The sequence below is a fragment of the Solea solea genome, chromosome 6, assembly GCF_958295425.1.
Source record: "Solea solea chromosome 6, fSolSol10.1, whole genome shotgun sequence".
Taxonomy (NCBI): Eukaryota; Metazoa; Chordata; class Actinopteri; order Pleuronectiformes; family Soleidae; genus Solea; species Solea solea.
In genome coordinates, this window is record NC_081139.1 from 27666817 (window position 1) to 27684552 (window position 17736).

General features: G+C 42.2%; 2 protein-coding genes across 4 annotated transcripts; one reads left to right on the forward strand and one right to left on the reverse strand.

Annotated features, from left to right (window-relative positions):
* Positions 1-3790: 3790 nt before the first annotated feature.
* Positions 3791-10616, forward strand: ccdc51 (coiled-coil domain containing 51). 3 transcript variants are annotated; one of them, XM_058632845.1, is made up of 7 exons: positions 3791-3841; positions 4281-4347; positions 5544-5760; positions 5832-5969; positions 6929-7093; positions 7586-7792; positions 8652-10616. In XM_058632845.1, exons 2-7 carry the CDS (start codon positions 4343-4345, stop codon positions 9201-9203), a joined length of 1284 nt encoding a protein of 427 aa, XP_058488828.1. In that variant the 5' UTR covers positions 3791-3841; positions 4281-4342; the 3' UTR covers positions 9204-10616. The 3 variants fall into 3 exon arrangements, with proteins under 3 accessions (XP_058488828.1, XP_058488826.1, XP_058488825.1); XM_058632843.1 differs by having other exon boundaries at positions 3818-3942; XM_058632842.1 differs by having other exon boundaries at positions 3841-3873.
* LOC131461531 (membrane-spanning 4-domains subfamily A member 4A-like) lies at positions 10083-16947 on the reverse strand. Its single transcript, XM_058632847.1, has 7 exons — positions 16710-16947; positions 15863-15973; positions 13551-13607; positions 13316-13450; positions 11151-11264; positions 10467-10538; positions 10083-10365 (listed from the first exon to the last, which is right to left on the reverse strand). The coding sequence occupies exons 1-7, from the start codon at positions 16854-16856 to the stop codon at positions 10297-10299; spliced, it is 705 nt and encodes a 234-aa protein (XP_058488830.1). The 5' UTR covers positions 16857-16947; the 3' UTR covers positions 10083-10296.
* Positions 16948-17736: the final 789 nt, after the last annotated feature.

Genomic DNA, 17736 nt, shown 5'->3' on the forward strand with positions numbered 1-17736 from the left:
GGAGGAGCTTAAACACGGTTAAGTCTGACAGGTCCGTGTTCAGTGGCGCCGACATGGCGTCAACTCAGTGAAACACGCAAATGTCGCAGATGCACGACGTGAGGCCAGAGAAACAAAAACATCTTCGCTGTCACATTCAGGATTTATTTCTTGCCTGATTTCTTCATTCCACTGCCACCTGGAGGGGAAAAAGGGAAAACCTTCAGTTTTAACGACATCTTTATAAAGAAACTATAAAATATATATATATATATAAACTTATTGTGACGGTTAACCCTCTCATGAGCATCATAATAATCAGGCGGCCTGGACTTCTTTTGATCTTATGGCCGTAGAATCGGCAAAAAATGTTCAATGAGAGAGTTTTTCTGCCCCTTTTTCCAAGATCACTTTCACTTTCCATTTCTGGCAGTTACTCAACCGTTCAGTGAGAAGCTGAGAAGTCCTGAGGGCTACTGTAACGACAAGTGTATGAGAGCAAAGCTCAGTTTCTCTGCTTTCTATGACCATGGTGGTCACAGAAGGGTTAAAATATCTTGTTGTGGGGAGACGGACGCCTGTAAGATCGAGGCTGAAGATTTCTCATTTTTCAGCTTCTTAAATGTGTGAAAATGTGAATATTCCCTGGTTTCTTTGCTCCATAAAACAAAGAAAATCATTCTGGTTTGTGGACAAAGCCAAGACACTTGAGAACATCATCATTTCAATGTTTGACAAACACTGATCAACACTCTTTGTTTTAGTTTTTGTTAAGTGTGTTTGATTTAAACTGTCTGTTCTCTGTAGACGTGTTTCCATCGAGTTTGGTTCGGTACAGTAGATATATATTTTTGTGTTAGCAAAATAACCGGCATCTTTCCCTTGGGGTGGCAGAGTGAAATGGAACGGTGCATTCAGGGTAGAGCTGCTGGACGTCCTCCACTGTTGTCCATCGCGTCACGTTCAATGTCATCGCACTGTTACGCCGTCATGCTGCGCGGCCATCGACATCACCACTGTTCTCAGTCAAACACAAGCCAGACGCGGAACTGTACCGTACCGTACTGTACCACGATGGAAACACACTTGCACTTTCGACGTTTGCGCAAACATTTTTATGAATGATGTGGATTACGTCGACTAACCACTGCAGACCTAGATATGACGATATCCAAAAATCATGCCCCGCCCCAGTTGTTATAATGGAAAGGTTTTTCGTCTTCCCGTCTTGAGATCTTACCCAAAGGCCCTTTCCCTGAAGCTTTGGCCTTCAGTGCTTCCAAAGCCTTCTGTTCCTCTTTCTGCTTCTGCTTAAAGGCCACATCATCCTGTAAACACACGGTAACTTATGTCATGTTGCTCTCTCTCAATATTTGTTACACAGTTGGAGAAACCGTGTCTTTGAAATGACTCGGCACAAATGTGTCATCGACAGCTTTGCAGTTCACACATGGTCTAAAATGACTATTGGAATAATATCGGTATCGGACACAAAAGAGTGGCATCGGGACATTCCTACTCATGACTAACTATGGAAAACAAACATGTATCCATCTGTGAAGTTTACGACCACCATTCTGTTTAAGAATCTAAAAAGTTATAAATGAACGTAATTGTTCAGTCATCACAATAACGTCGTGAAGAGCTGTTAGTTTGGTCGGGATAATCAAGACGGGGAAAGTTTTCAATCATCACATGTGAGCAAAGACTTTTGTCTTTGAAAAAGCTTGAAATGACACGTTTTGTTAACAGCCCACGTGTTCCGTAGATGTAAGAGCTGCAACTAACGACTATTTTGATTGTCGACTAGTCACAGATTATTGAAGCGATTAGTTGACAAAGCAGATAATAACCCACAGAGTTACTCAGTGTCTCCCTTTAGCTACCAGCAGCGTTTCAGTTTACTGTGAGGTTGTCTTGGGCTAACAAACAATAAATACAATATAAAAATCAATATTTATTTTAATAAACAAGGCTGTGGTTTAGGAAATTACTACAAAAGATACTTCTTTTATTTAAATCCTAGCACTGGCAAAAACCAAGTTTCCTTTTCAGTAAACCAAGGAATCGTGAACGATTCCCTTAATAAAAAGAGAATAAAAGTAATAAAAATATGTCAGACCAGGAAACTGGACCACATCACACTTCAGGTCTCTACACTAGCTTTGTGGGAGTCAAAGCATAGATTTCAAAATCTTACTCTTGGTCTGAATGGTCTTGGACCAAAATACATCCTAGACGTATGCGTTCCCTATGAAGCACCCAGAGCTGTAAGAGCATGTTTTGTTTTTTCATTTAATGTATTTCAGTGCCTTTGTAAAGCACTTTTGAGTATGAATAGTGCAATACAAATAAACGTTCCCCGCCTATTGGAGATTTCATTGTTTAAAATAATCATGGATTAATTGAAAAACCTGAGAGTAAAGAAACACACTTACGTCATCCGCATCCTTGGCCTGTTTCTTGGGTGCCTTCAGTGGCTTCTTTTTGCCTCCTGCGGACAGTAAATAAACGAGTATACAGTTAGCTGGTGGCTAAAACTAAACTGTTCTGAATGGAATAATCTTGTCAGGAAAGCAAAAGAAACTAAATCTAATATTAAATTAAAAAGATATAATTAACGCCAACATGTCTCTTCTGTGTTGAGATGGGTAAAATATTTTGAGTAGAAGGTTGTGTTCATGTATTTGAGAAACTGGAAGATTGTGGGTTCAATTCCTGGCTCCTGTCCTTGAGCAAGACACTTGGAGTGTGTGTGAATGTGGATGAAAGATGTGTGAATGGGTGAAAACTGTCAAGTAAAAAAGCTCTATTTAAATACATACCATAATAATTCTGATTTTCACAAAGATGGTTAGAGGAGTAGCGCCATAGCTAGAAACGGCCCTAGTTTTAATCATATTATATCATGAGAAGCCATTTCACTGATTAGACACGAGCATTACATTAAGGTTAGATGCAAAGCGTGTCAGGTGACAAATGTCTGCATATTTTAAATACATGAGGGTTTTATGTACATGTTAACCAGGGCTGCAACGATTATTCGATTAATTGATTGTTAATCAATGACTAAGTAAATCGTCAACTATTTTAATAATCGGTTTTAAGTGGGTTTTTTTTTACAATTAATACAAGCTTTCTGATTTTTAAGCTTCTTAAATGTTAATATTTTCTGGATTCTTCACTCCATTTGACATAACTGATAAGACATTGAAAACATGATTTCCAGGTTTGGTAAATACTAATGTATCAATGTGAATATTTTCACTCACCATGCGAACACTTTATTCTCAGAATGTGAACATTTTCTAATTTCGGCATGCGACAATGTTCTAATCTCGGAATGTGATTTCCAGGTTTGGTAAACACTGTTCGGCATTTTTTTCATCATTTTCCTACATTTTATAGACAAAAGAATACTCGATTAATCGAGAACACAATCGACAGATTATTCGATTCTAAAAATGATCGTTATTTGCAGCCCTAATGTTACCAACAGCTGATATTTTAATGCTGAAATGTTCAGAGGCGTCTTCTCTGCCTCGCGCTTCTAGCCGCTAGCGGCGAGCTGTCAGCTAGCTGATCCCAGCGGTAAAACACGATCCCCCCAAAAACAGCCTCGTACATTTGCTGTGAATCTTTAACTCAAAACAAAACAAAACAAATAAGGCAACGTCTTACCTTCTCTGCCGGACATGTTTAAACGGAGTCACGAGACCCTGGAGAAGAAATCAAGCACACGTCTGATAGCGAGCACAACAACACCGGCTAATACGCGCTGTGAAGACCCGGTGAGGTTTGAACCGGAAGTAGTATGACCACTATGTGCCTGCCTGGACGCGAAGTCTCGCCGGCTGTTGGGGTAACTCGTTCCATTTGAGATGCTAGTTACTAGTTAAGTTCCGCCGTTAATAAACATTATTTGTGTGGAATGTTTTGCTTTGACAGCCTTGAACAAATCGGGTCAGTGTATTTCAAAGCGTTGTTGTCTGTGTGAAAGTAGCCCAGGTTAGGATTTTACAAGTGTAAAAGGTCAATGTAACTGTTAGCAACGCGGAGCTAAAAGCTACAGGAAAAGGAACACACGTATTTTATGATACAGATGATAACGTGAATCAAATTACATTACATGTCAAATACTTCACGTTAAATCTATTCTAACGACAATAATTATTTTTACTATATATTGTTTTGCCTGTGTACTCTGCTGGTGCTGCAAATTATTTCTATTTGAAACATGTTCAGCTCTAGTATATTATAATCATTCAAATAAATGATGTTTTAAATTGTTGTCCTCTCAGGTGCCTGTTGTGGTGAATCTTTTGACAGTTTTCAAGTTGTTCCTGTGACTGCTGCCTTCTCAATGAGGTACATTCACACCAGCCACTCCTCCATCAGAGTCCCATGGTCCAATTTAAATTCTGGCAAATCTTCTGCAGGCCAGAATATTTTTGGGGCAACACGACAGAGACAAACAGCCAACAAAGGACAAATAATTCACAGAGTATAAAAAACAGAACAAAGCAATGAGTAATGCATCTGCACCAAAGACACATAAAAACCTAAATAATATTAATAAAATTTAATAATCAATTAATCTGTCAATTATTTCCTCAATAGATTGATAGTTGTCTGGTCCATGAAATATCAGAAAATACTGATCAGTTCTTGTCAAACCTGAAAATGATGATCTTTTCAAATGTCTTGTTTTGTCCACAAACCAAAATTATTTAGGTTAATTTTTTGTTTTTGTTTTTATTATTTGCCAGTATAGAACAGCTCAATATTTGGCAGTCAATTTCTTGGTGGCTGATTTAGAATGGCTCACTATTTGGCAGGCAGTCTGTTGTGATGGCTACATTGTGCGGCTGCAACTCACCGTTATTTTTCATAACTGATTTGATTAATCTGTCAATTCTTTTCCTGACTAATCGGTCAGTACTTTGATTCATAAAATGTTGAGAAATGTTTGGCTTACTTGAAGCTCTTTCTTACTTCTTATTTGTACCCAAATGTTTAAATGCACTTATTGTAAGTCACTTTGGATAAAAGCGTCTGCTAAATGACATGTAATGTAATGTAATCAGTCTTTGTCAAACTCTGGAAATGACGTTCTCAAATGTCTTGTTTTTGTCACTCAAACCGATTAATCTATATACAACAAAATAGTTGTTTTGCATACATCATATCTGTCTAACTGAAGAAAGGATGTTTTTTGTAGCACTTTGTACCACTAACCCTAATTAATTATGATTATTATAATTATTATTATTGAAACCATCAAACCATCATCTGCCAAATCAAATTATGTGGATCACGAACATGTGATCTGCTGCGGCGGCCTCTGGAGAGGGAGAAGCTGAAAGAAAGAAAATAGTTGAGGCCATATATATATATATATATATATATATACATATATATGTGTATATATATATATATATATATATATATATATATACATATATATGTGTGTGTGTACATGTATTTATATATAAATATATATGTTAATAATTATACATTTATAATATGTATAACATATGTATAATTATTATTTTCTGTGTAAGGTACAGAGGAGCTCAGATCTGTCGCTGGACTCATGGCTCCTGCTGCTTTTCCCGCCACTCCCTGTCTGGATCTCTGTACGGCAGAATTACTCTAGTCCGCAGCTACAGTGCTCCACATCAGCCTGGTTCTCCACCAGCACCACCTGCTGACCCTGCACCTCCTGATGGGAAGAGTGGAGGTGAGGTGGTGAAGGAGCGCGCCCTGGCTGCCTTACAGGTACAGAAAGTCCCTCTTCTCACTAAACAGCACTTCAAATAGAACCAACCTTTAACGCCGCCTCTCTCCAGCATGCAGGTGAGCTGGGGCAGCAATGGGGTCGGAGGTCAAGTCAAGCGGCCAGTGCCACCATAAATTACTGGTGGGAGAGGTACGAGGAGTTTGTCGGGATCATTGAAGTCCGCGTGGCTCAGACCAAGGTCACTGAGGTCAGCAGACTGAGAGAAAAAAAACACTGCAACTTTTATACACATTGATTTAAATAATGTTTTGTCAAAGTGTTATTGTGTGTGTGTACATATATATATATATATATATATATATATATATATATATGTGTGTATGTATATATACATATACATATATACATATATGTATATATATATATATATATATATATATATATATATATTGCTCACATCAGTAGTGTAGCAACAAGTCCACGCTTAAAAATGAAACAGTGCTACGTCTACGACTGATTTAGTGTCAAATTAAACAGAAGTGCTCTTGAAAACAGCCAGATAATGAGCTGTTGCACACATCCACCAACTGACTGACAAAATCCACCAACAGACTGACTGCCAAATAGTGGGCCAATTTATAAATCCACCAACAGACTGACTGCTAAATAGTGAGCCAATTTATAAATGCACCAACAGACTGACTGCCAAATAGTGAGCCAATTTATAAATCCACCAACAGACTGACTGCCAAATTCCACCAACAGTTTGACTGCCAAATAGTGAGCCAATTTATAAATCCACCAACAGACTGACTGCAAAATAGTTAGCCAATTTATAACTCCAACAACAGACTGACTGTCAAATTTCACCAACAGTCTGACTGCCAAATAGTGAGCCAATTTAGAAATCCACTAAATAAAGTGAGTCATCTGTCTTTCATGCTGAGCCATTTTAGATCGATGCTGTGGTGGCAGAATTGTTTGGATAAGGTCAAAGGTTAGAGGAGTTGGAGTTGGATGCAGGGATCCTTGAGTCACTGCTAATGTTTGTAAAATGAACTCATGTGTTACTGTTTACGTAACACTTTGTTCGAGTAGTTGTTCTTAAACAAAACATTTGACCTGGGAATGAATATTGCAGACAAAAGCCAGCTGTTTCCAGCTGTTTATGCTGCTGCGGTACATGACAGATGTTCTTGCCTCCAGGCTGAGGCAGCCTTCATGGTGGCCAGAGGGATGGTGCGCGAGGCACACGCCGGCCTGGAGACTCTGCAGGTCAGACTGAAGGAGATTCGAGACCGGCTGGACCGGGTGTCGAGGGAGGAGGCCCACTACCTGGAGCTGGCAACGCTGGAACACAAACTGCTGCAGGTTAGCGTCGGCTACGACTCTGTGGCTTACATGTAGCATGTGTGGTTTATAAGCTAATCCTTTCGACCTCGTACTTGACTTAATTAAGTCTTTGGGCTCAAACGTGTGGCTTCAGTAGTTCAGATTTCTAGAAAATCATTTGTTGTGACAGTGCATGTAGTGGCCGTAGCCTCAGTAGCCCTGCAGTAAATTGCGTGTGCTGTAGATTATCATTGATATTCTGTACTTGCATCAAATTGTTTTAGCCAAAGATTAATATACGATATATTACTTAGCTTCACAATCTTCAAAATGTCCAGTTTATTCCCATTCACTCCCATGGAAAGTTACCAATTTTCAAAATTCCCCGGAATTCTGCGACCCTAGTCACCTCATACAAGTCACAAAGGAAATCATGTTTGTCCAGTTAAAAGATTCGTAGTTTGGATTTGATAGTAAACCTGCTGCTCTCTGCTGCCCCCGCTGCTCTCTGCTGCCCTTTGCTGCCCCCAGGAGGAGCGTCGTCACCGGACAGCGTATGAGAACGCTGAGAGTTCGGAGAGGGAGAAGTTTGCTCTGTTTTCAGCTGCTGTCAGAGAGAGCCACGAGAAGGAGAGGACGAGAGCGGAGCGAACCAAGAACTGGTCCGTCATCGGCTCGGTGCTCGGAGCTCTGATCGGCGTCATGGGCTCGACGTATATCAACCGCGTACGACTGCAGGTGAGGAGGGTTCACGGCAGTGGACTCGATGTTGCATTGCTAATACTATTGTATTTTATTTTTTGTAAATACACTTGTTCTCTGCGCTCCCTCACTTGTTCTCTGCCCTCCCTCACTTGTTCTCTGCGCTCCCTCACTTGTTCTTTGTGCTCCCTCACTTGTTCTTTACGTCCTCAATTGTTCTCTGCGCTCCCTCAATTGTTCTTTGCACTCCCTCACTTGTTCTCTGCGCTTTCTCACTTGTTCTTTGCTCCCTCACTTGTTTTTTGCGCTCCCTCACTTGTTCTCTGTGCTCCCTTACTTGTTCTTTGATCCCTCACTTGTTCTTTGCGCTCCCTCACTTGTTCTCTGCGCTCACTTACTTGTTCTTTGCTCCCTCACTTGTTCTCTGCGCTCCCTCACTTGTTCTCTGCCCTCCCTCACTTGTTCTCTGCGCTCCCTCACTTGTTCTTTGTGCTCCCTCACTTGTTCTTTACTTCCTCAATTGTTCTCTGCGCTCCCTCACTTGTTCTTTGCACTCCCTCACTTGTTCTCTGCGCTTTTTCACTTGTTTTTTGCTCCCTCACTTGTTCTTTGCGCTCCCTCACTTGTTCTCTGTGCTCCCTCACTTGTTCTCTGCGCTCGGTCACTTGTTCTTTGCTCCCTCACTTGTTCTCTGCGCTCTCTCACTTGTTCTTTGCTCCCTCACTTGTTTGTTGCGCTCCCTCACTTGTTCTCTGCGCTCAGTCACTTGTTCTTTGCTCCCTCACTTGTTCTTTGCTCCCTCACTTGTTCTCTGCGCTCCCTCACTTGTTCTCTGCGCTCCCTCACCAGGACACCACTGTGCTTTAATGCTACTCTTGACTTTATTCCTTGCCAGGAGCTGAAGACTCTTCTGCTGGAGGCTCAGAAGGGTCCAGAGAGTCTGCAGGAAGCTCTCAGAGTCCAGGCCGGGAACCACCGGTCCCAGCAGGACGAGCTGCAGACGATTATCAACAGCCTCAGGGTGGCGCTGGGTGAGGCCTCCGTGGCGAGGCCTGTGGTCGATCCCGCCTCACACTCGGCTGCTGTGCCTCTCTCGGCCTTCAAAGACCTTCATACGTCCAGTCAGAAGACCCACACCCTCCTGGAGTCTCTCCCGCCGCAACTGGGACAACTGGAGCAGGGACTGGGCCGAGTCGAGGGGAAATTATCAGCGGTGAAGAGGCTGTTGGACGCGACGCCTCCTGCTGGTGAGCTGCACTCAGTGGGACCAGAGAGAGTGGAACAGTGGGAGGAGTCTGAGGTGGCGGCGGTGAGGCGCTTGGAGGAGACGCAGAGGACGCTGGGAGAACAGATGAGGACAAACACGGTTTTCAGTGCTGTGTTTGCGTACACTGCCGCAGCCATCACCGTCTCTGCCGTGTACCTGATGCTCAGAGGCGGCAGTTAGACGAGGCACCGCCGGTCTGCGCGTGGTCACAGGTTCCAGTAACGGAGGGCGACCGATTTGTCAGCTGATGGGACAGTTTGCACCCTACGGACATTTTTGATCATGTCAAATTAGACACGTGGGGGGGGTTAAGGACATGGAAGTAGCCGTGCTCCAGATCATGTCATGATATGCAGTTAAGTAATTTAACCCTCTCGTGACCTTCATGAGGATTTATTTCGATTTTCTGGCTGTAGAATTAAAAAATGTTCTGCTCCTTTTTCCAAGATAACGTTCTAATTCAACCGTCTAGGAATCACAGTCCTGAGAACATGACGTCGCAGAAGGTTCTACCGTAATGACAAGTATATGAGAGCAGCACTCTGTTTCTCGGCTTTCTGGTATCCATCCAATTTATCCTCCACATGAGGGTCACAGGGGGCGCTGTCTTAATCCCAGCTGACATAGGGCGAAAGGCGGAGTCACACCCTGAACAGATCGCCAGCCCATAGTTTCCATAGTTGTAGAATTTTCTTGATATGACAAGCAGTCTCACAGAGTTACGGTAATGAGACGATCACATCACACCTCACAGAAGAGTTAAACCTCTGCACAGGATGCATTCAGGGAACCTCGTACATTTGGTTTTATTCTGCAGATGCAGTTCACTCGTTAAATACTTACTGCTGCTGCCACGACTAACCGGCTCATCGTGGAATTCAGTCTTTTTGGGGGTTGTTGTTTATCAGCCGATCGATTTAAAAATCTGATCAAAAATCTGATTATTTCAATTCATCCGTTAATTATTTTGGTTCATAAAATCTCACATTGTCGGGGGGAAAAAATGTTGTTTTGTTGTTTGCTAAATGAAAAAAAAACAATAATGCTGACGTCCACAAATGTCTTTGTGATTTCAGTTTATTGTCATAGAGAAGCAAAGACACATATTTACATTGAAGGAATCTGAAGTCACACTAAATACGCAAAGAAAACAGTGGATGATTGTGATTGAAGGACAGCTTAATGCTAACGTGCTGAGTTTGTTAGTAACAGGGAAACATTACTTAGATCATGTGAAGCATCAGTTAGTCATCGTGACGCCAGGTCACCGTCTTCAGCTGACCACAGCGCTGTACGCTGGAGGAGGAGTCATGGCGCTCACGTCTCCTTTCATGTTCTGCATCTGCACACACACACACACACACACACACACACACAGGTTACAATCTTCTACTGGAGGTAAAGGGACAGACAACATGTGACACATGATATTTGACCTCTGACCTCTTCAGTGTAGGGAGCAGCAGTTTGTCCAGTGGCCAAAGATTCTGCAGGTACAACAATGATTGATGGTGTCTGGAAGACACACACACAGAGTTTGTTTTGTTTTATTAATGATAATTAAATGAACATAAAAGATGATCCTAAACCTGGTGTTGGTGTTTGTTCCTCTGTTCTTTTATTTCTATGTGCAAATTAAACTAAAAACCAAAGTGTCATCGTTCACAGATAAAGTGGGATTTACTTTACCCAAGACGGTCAGGGGGACAAAATGTCCTCACTTAAACTAAATGTCCTCCGCCGTGTGGAGCAGTTCAGTTTGGTTCAGTACAGGACGTATGTTTGGTAGGATCGGGGCGGAGCGACAGGAAAACGATGGGTGTAATTTAGGGCAGTTGGAACGAATTTGGGGAGTCGAATATAATTCAAATATTCAAAAAAGTCAATGATAATCGAATGCTCCCTCTGCCTCAGGGAGGAGACCTGAGGACAGACCGAGGACGAGGTGGAGAGATTATATCTCTGGTCGCCGAGTCAGGGAAAGTGTCCTGAGCTTCTGTCTCAGATCTGCGGTTTACAATAATACGTGATCATTCTACAATCAAAATATGTGGATTTCACTTCAACGACAATAAAACAAAATTTGTATTTTCTACTGAGCTGCTGACGCGTCACCGGTCGACTCACCTCGCCACCGCAGTTACACGTGGCGCTGCAGGCGTAACCTGCGACGGTGGCTGAGACGATCAACTCCAACAGGCTGAAGACGGCCAGGACTCCTGAGAAGCCCATCACCCGACTCTGGAGAGACACAACAGCAGGAGTGTGAGACACTAACAACAGGACGGTGAGACACTAACAACAGGATGAGAGACACAAACAACAGGACAAGAGACTCTAACAACAGGACAGTGAGAGACGCTTACAACAGGACAAGAGACACTAACAACAGGACAGTGAGAGACGCTTACAACAGGACAAGAGACACTAACAACAGGACGAGAGACACTTACAACAAACAGGACAGTGAGAGACACTAACAACAGGACAGTGAGACACTAACAACAGGACGAGAGACACAAACAACAGGACAGGGAGAGACGCTAACAACAGGACGGTGAGACACTAACAACAGGACAGTGAGAGACACTAACAACAGGACAGTGAGACACTAACAACAGGACAAGAGACACAAACAACAGGACAGGGAGAGACGCTAACAACAGGACAGTGAGACACTAACAACAGGACAGTGAGAGACACTAACAACAGGACGGTGAGAGACACTAACAACAGGACAAGTATTGATTTCAGGACTCCCACACTTTGGTTGACATCAAATTCAAGCACTTTTCAAGGACATTCCAGGACCAGTTCCATAAAATCCAAGGACTGAATGTGCTGATGCAACTTAAGATGGTCAAGTGATTGTCCTTGGGATCTTGGTCAAAGTCAGTCTGTGTCTTTTGTCTTTGGTGAGACAGAGATTTTCTCTCTTTCTTAAAGGCGACATATTATGCAAAATCAAATTTTTAATCATTTTAATACTTATATTTGGGACTCTGGAGGCCCTTCCAGTCGCCTGTGGAAAAAGAATACTCAGTCATGTTTTCGTGGTCCCCCTTAGTGTAAGTATAGGCGATAAAACACTCGATGTTGAATTCCCTGCGCTTATGACGGCAGCATGCGCATTTCACCGCAAATGTTACCGCCCACCTGTAAGTTTACTTGGAGAGCTCCACCTTAGCTCCACCTTGTCCCTGCGAGAGTGCAGGCGAGGGAGGAAGAGCGGTATTATGTCAACGCAGAGGGACAAGTGTGCTGTTGGTGGCTGCACAGTGGAGCACAGTGTTTTACACAAACTTCCAGCCTCAGAGGATTTTATATATGAAGCTAATGTGCCGGATAAAGTCAGCAAACGCGTGTTCGTGTGTTAGTCAGCGACTGTATTTCTACGACGAACAAACACACACATTTTTAAGAAAAGGTCAAATAGAGCTCATAACTGACCATTCTGACACGTCCTAATTAAAAATATTTGTTCAGTACGTCCTCCATGACCGGAGCACAGACTCAGTCTGATACAGTCACATACAGCAGCAGTTTATGCTGCTCGCCGCTGGCGATCAGCGGTGCTGTCACTAAGTGTTTTCAACAGATTTACAGTTCGGCAGTGTTCGGCTTGATCCAGACGTCTCTTCCTGTGACAGCACTCTCGCTGTTTTCCGCACACGCTGCCATGTTGATATTGTCAGAGAACTAGTGGAGGGAGGGGGAGAGGAATGGAGCGGAGGGAACAGGAGCTGAGCGAGTGAGTGCAGTAAATGGGACAAATCAGAAACCCCCTGGAAGAAGTGGGTGTGTGTTTGCCGGTGTCTCATTTGCATATAAAGGGACCAGGCACAAAACCGAGCGTTCTGAAAGGGGCGGGTTTAGCAGGGTTATTGAACTGCTATGGTGCTTCATCCTTATGGTATTTTGACCAAAGCATGTCACTGACATGTTCATTAGGACACCAGGGAACTATTTTAACTTGGGGAAATAGGGTATAATATGTCTCCTTTAACTTTACTCGCTCATTGTTCTGCTGTGGACAGTGTCCACACAGTGTCCACAACACCGCGAGTAATGATGTCTCCATGTTTGTTTGGCATCGTAACAAACATGGAGACATTCACCTAAATATCAACTTAACGTCTTTACTGTCCGTTTAGGGCCATTTTCAAAAACTTTCAAGGGCCTTCTTTTCAATCTCACAAACTTCAAGGACCCATGAGAACCCTGAAGGGGACATTTAGCTAAATATCAGCTTCACGTGTACCAGCCATTGTGTGTGACTTGTGTTTGAATACCCTGTAGAGGCCGCACTCGAAGACCAAGTCGTATCTGCAGTACATGAGAAGTCCAGTCGCATCCAGAGTGAAGAGGATGATGCCGAAGCTGGTGGCGACCGCTGCGACGACACTGAACGCCAGGGTGCAGTTCACCTGTGAGCAGCAGAGAGACGAGACACCGCCACACAGTCAAACTCTCACCTGATCATCAAACGTCTCCACGCACGGACAGAAGAGACATATTCATACTCACCAGGCAGCGGCTCGGTCGTCTGGCAGCAGCCACTGTCAGAGATCCAGCAGTGATGTACTGAAACACACAAACATGACATGCAGTTACATCAGGAAACTCGCCACTCACTCTCCTGCACCAAAGTCCACAGAGAAAATCTGTGATTTTAACATCACACACACACACACACACACACACAGCTGCCTCCATCACTAAGTTCAATCATCTTATTTTGTCTCTTCACTGTTCGAAATCCATTGTTCAGATTGACCTCAGTGACACAAAGTGACCACACGAGGCAGCAGAGGACCAGCAGCTCCTGTGGCCCCGCCAGAGGTGGGTAGAGTAGCCAAAAAATTTACTCATGTAAAAGTACTGTTACGTTAAGTAGGAGTAAAAGTACTCATGAAAATAATGACTCGAGTAAGAGTAAAAAAGTGTGCAGTGAAAAGACTCAAGTACTCAAGAGTACAAGTACTGAGTTTCTCCGGGTTTGTTTTTTAAATATTCATAGCAACACAAATGGTACAAAGTAGACACAACATAATATAAAACAGCAAAGTTTAAATGAAGATTTGTTAAATAATAATACTTTAAATAATAATACTTTAAATAAAACAATATAAAACAAATACGGTCTTTAAAATAAAATAAATAACCCTTGAACTAAAACAATAATACATTAAATACATCACCCTTTAACTAAAAGTGCAATAAATTAAGATTATCCAATTCAGATACATCGGCACAGTAAAAGTATTGGTTAGCCGCTTAGCTGAGAGCTGAAACCCAGCGGCCAGAGTGTACAACAGAAACCCGGAGACAGAAACCGGGAGACAGGAGACCAGAAACCCAGAGACAGGAGACCAGAAACCCGGAGACAGGAGACCAGAAACCCGGAGACAGGAGACCAGAAACACGGAGACAGGAGACCAGAAACCCGGAGACAGGAGACCAGAAACTGGAGACCAGAAACTGGAGACAGGAGACCAGAAACCCAGAGACAGGAGACCAGAAACCCGGAGACAGGAGACCAGAAACCCAGAGACAGGAGACCAGAAACCCGGAGACAGGAGACCAGAAACTGGAGACCAGAAACTGGAGACAGGAGACCAGAAACCCAGAGACAGGAGACCAGAAATCCGGAGACAGGAGACCAGAAATCCGGAGACAGGAGACCAGAAACCAGAGACCAGAAGTCTGGAGACAGGAGACCAGAAACCGGAGACAGGAGACCAGAAACCCAGAGACAGGAGACCAGAAACCCGGGGACAGGAGACCAGAAACCCGGAGACAGGGGACCAGAAACCGGAGTCCAGAAACCCAGAAACCGGAGTCCAGAAACCCAGAAACCGGAGACCAGAACGTGTTCTTACGACGTCGTAGGCTTACAAGAAATGCACTGAATATTTAAGAGAATTAGAAAAGAAACTTTCAGAATACAAACGACCAAATTACTGACAAAGAATTCAACAAAAATAATCGACATTTTGACGGAAGAAATATGTTTTTGGACAGAATTATTATGAAATAGGGCCAAGAAAACAGCAAACGATTCATAGCATTTCTAAAATAAGAGGAGCTGTGACGCATGAAATGCTAACAGCTGAAATTACAATGGAGGAGGTGACAGATGCAATTATTAAATTATTAAAAGTTGAAAGATGTGGGGCGCATGACCAACCTGAAGAAAATGTCAAAACGGAGATAAAATGTTTTCCTTTGAATAATAAGGAAGCCTTAACTTTTAAAAGGTGGATAAATAGATTGTTGTTTGTGGAGAACGGTGTGCTTCATTCCCACTACTGACATATTGACAGTTGATAATGTCCTTTATAATATGAAGGCCAAATAAACAATAAGGACTTTTTTTTTAAATTTTTGCTTCAAGATGAAAAATGAGGAGACAGACGGTAATCTCCAGATTCTTCCAGAAGAGTAATCGTGTAAGAATAGTTTTCTCTTGTGAATGTTCAAAGGTGTGAAAGGTCAGACAAAGCATGACAAACACAACTGTATGCATAAATATATGAAAGATTAACCACATGGAATAAGCAGACAATAAAGCTGGTGTTCAGGGAAGAGGGAATAAGAAATGTATAAACTGTGAAAAGATATTTTTTATTGTCTTTTTTTTCAGGGTCAGCCAAGTCTAACTGCCGCCCAGTATTAACTCATGAAACATATTCTACTGTAAATAAATCAGTGTAATTATAACACTACCTGAAAATGATCTTACTTAACACCAGTCTACGATCTCCTGCATGTTGTCAAGAAGTAAAAACACTGCTTTTCCCTCTGGACGTTACAATGAAAACAGCAACATGACTCACAAACGCAGCTCCCCAGACGAAGATGCCGCTGACAACTCCAAGTGTGTCTGCACGAGGTGTCATCGCGATCCCAAACAGGAAAATCATCAGGCCGATGATGATCTGAACCGTCTGCAGACAGAGAAGGTGACACACATTTAACAATTACATCTTTATCTCAGACTACTGGGACTTTTTTCTGAATATTACAAGACAAAAGTCGTAAAATGACAAGAAAAAAGTCATAAAATTATAAGTAGAAAGTCGTAAAATGACAAGAAAAAAGTCATAAAATTATAAGTAGAAAGTCGTAAAATGACAAGAAAAAGTCTTAAAATTACAAGAAGAAAGTCGTAAAATTACAAGAAAAAAAGTTATAATATTACAAGAAAAAAGTCGTAATAATACAAGAAGAAAATCGTCATATTATAAGAAGAAAGTCGTAAAATTACAAGAAGAAAGTCGTAATATTACAAGAAAAAAGTCGTAATATTACAAGAAAGTCGTAAACATTTGACGTCACACGCGCACACACGCAACAGCCTGTGAGTTATCAGCAGCACTAACGAGTCTCATTAACAGTCTGTGATGCGTTCACTGACCTGTCGTAAACAGTAAACTTCAGTATTATTATTATTATTACTATAATTATACACTTTTTTTACTCGTTATACAACTACTTATTAAATGTTTACGCCGTAATTTCAATGACGCAATCAAAAGAACGCCATTTTTACTCTGTGTTTAAGTGAAAGAACTTAGACTGACCAAGACAGAACCGGACTATCTTTTCTGGGTTTTTGTCCGAAAACACACACACACGCGTTTCTTGGAGGAAATTAAAGGTGTATTCTGTGCTTTCTCTTACCCCCAGCGCCAGTGGTTGTCCCTTGATGAATTTCTGGACTCCCACTAACGTCTGTGTGTTCTCACCAGCGTTAACGTTAGTGTTAGCAGGGAGGACGTGGGTGACGACCACCATGTCCCCCACGGTCGTGGACACGGTTGAAGACATGACGAAGACACAAGGAATGGTCCTGAGACTGTGGACTCTCTGACTGCGCCGTTACCCCGAATGTAAAACGACACCCGCCGCTCTGACGCGACGACGTCATCACTGACATAATCACTGAGCTCTGATTGGACCGTTAGATCGCGCGCACACACACACACACACACACGCACAGAGTAGGATGACATTTCCTGAACTTGTTTTCCACTAGATGGCACTGTGATAGATAGATAGATAGATAGATAGATAGATAGATAGATAGATAGATAGATAGATAGATAGATAGAGAGAGCGAGAGAGAGACAGACAGACAGACAGACAGACAGACAGATAAAAAGGTCATAATAATAGTAACAGTCATAGGTTGATGCAGTTAGTGTGAAAGTAAACAGACTAACGACACACATGAACATAACATAGATAATAATAAATAACCCTCATAGCACAGCCTTGTGTCCCACATTGTACACAAAAACAACAATGTGGGACACATTGTTGTTTTTGTAACTCTAAACAGAACGCTTCGCTTGACCATTACGAGTCGTAGCCTTAGTTCAATGCTACAGAGGGAAACGTTAGTGAATATGCAAATGAATGGTGATGTTTATGACATGAAAGACATTCAGACTACAATAGTTAAAAGGAGAAATAAAATGTAATAAGTGACCTCCCACCTAGAGTTGTGTTAACTGGTACGTTCTGTTCGTTATGAACCTCGTGTTGTTCGCAGTTACTTCAGTGAAAGCAACAAAGTGATGCAGTCATTTTTGTAGAAGCTGTCACATTTTCAGAAAACTCCACCCACAGAGCAGGTAGAGTCTTACGAGTGTCATTATTATTATTGTTATTATATGCTTTGCTCTGTGAGCTCATTCTTTTCATA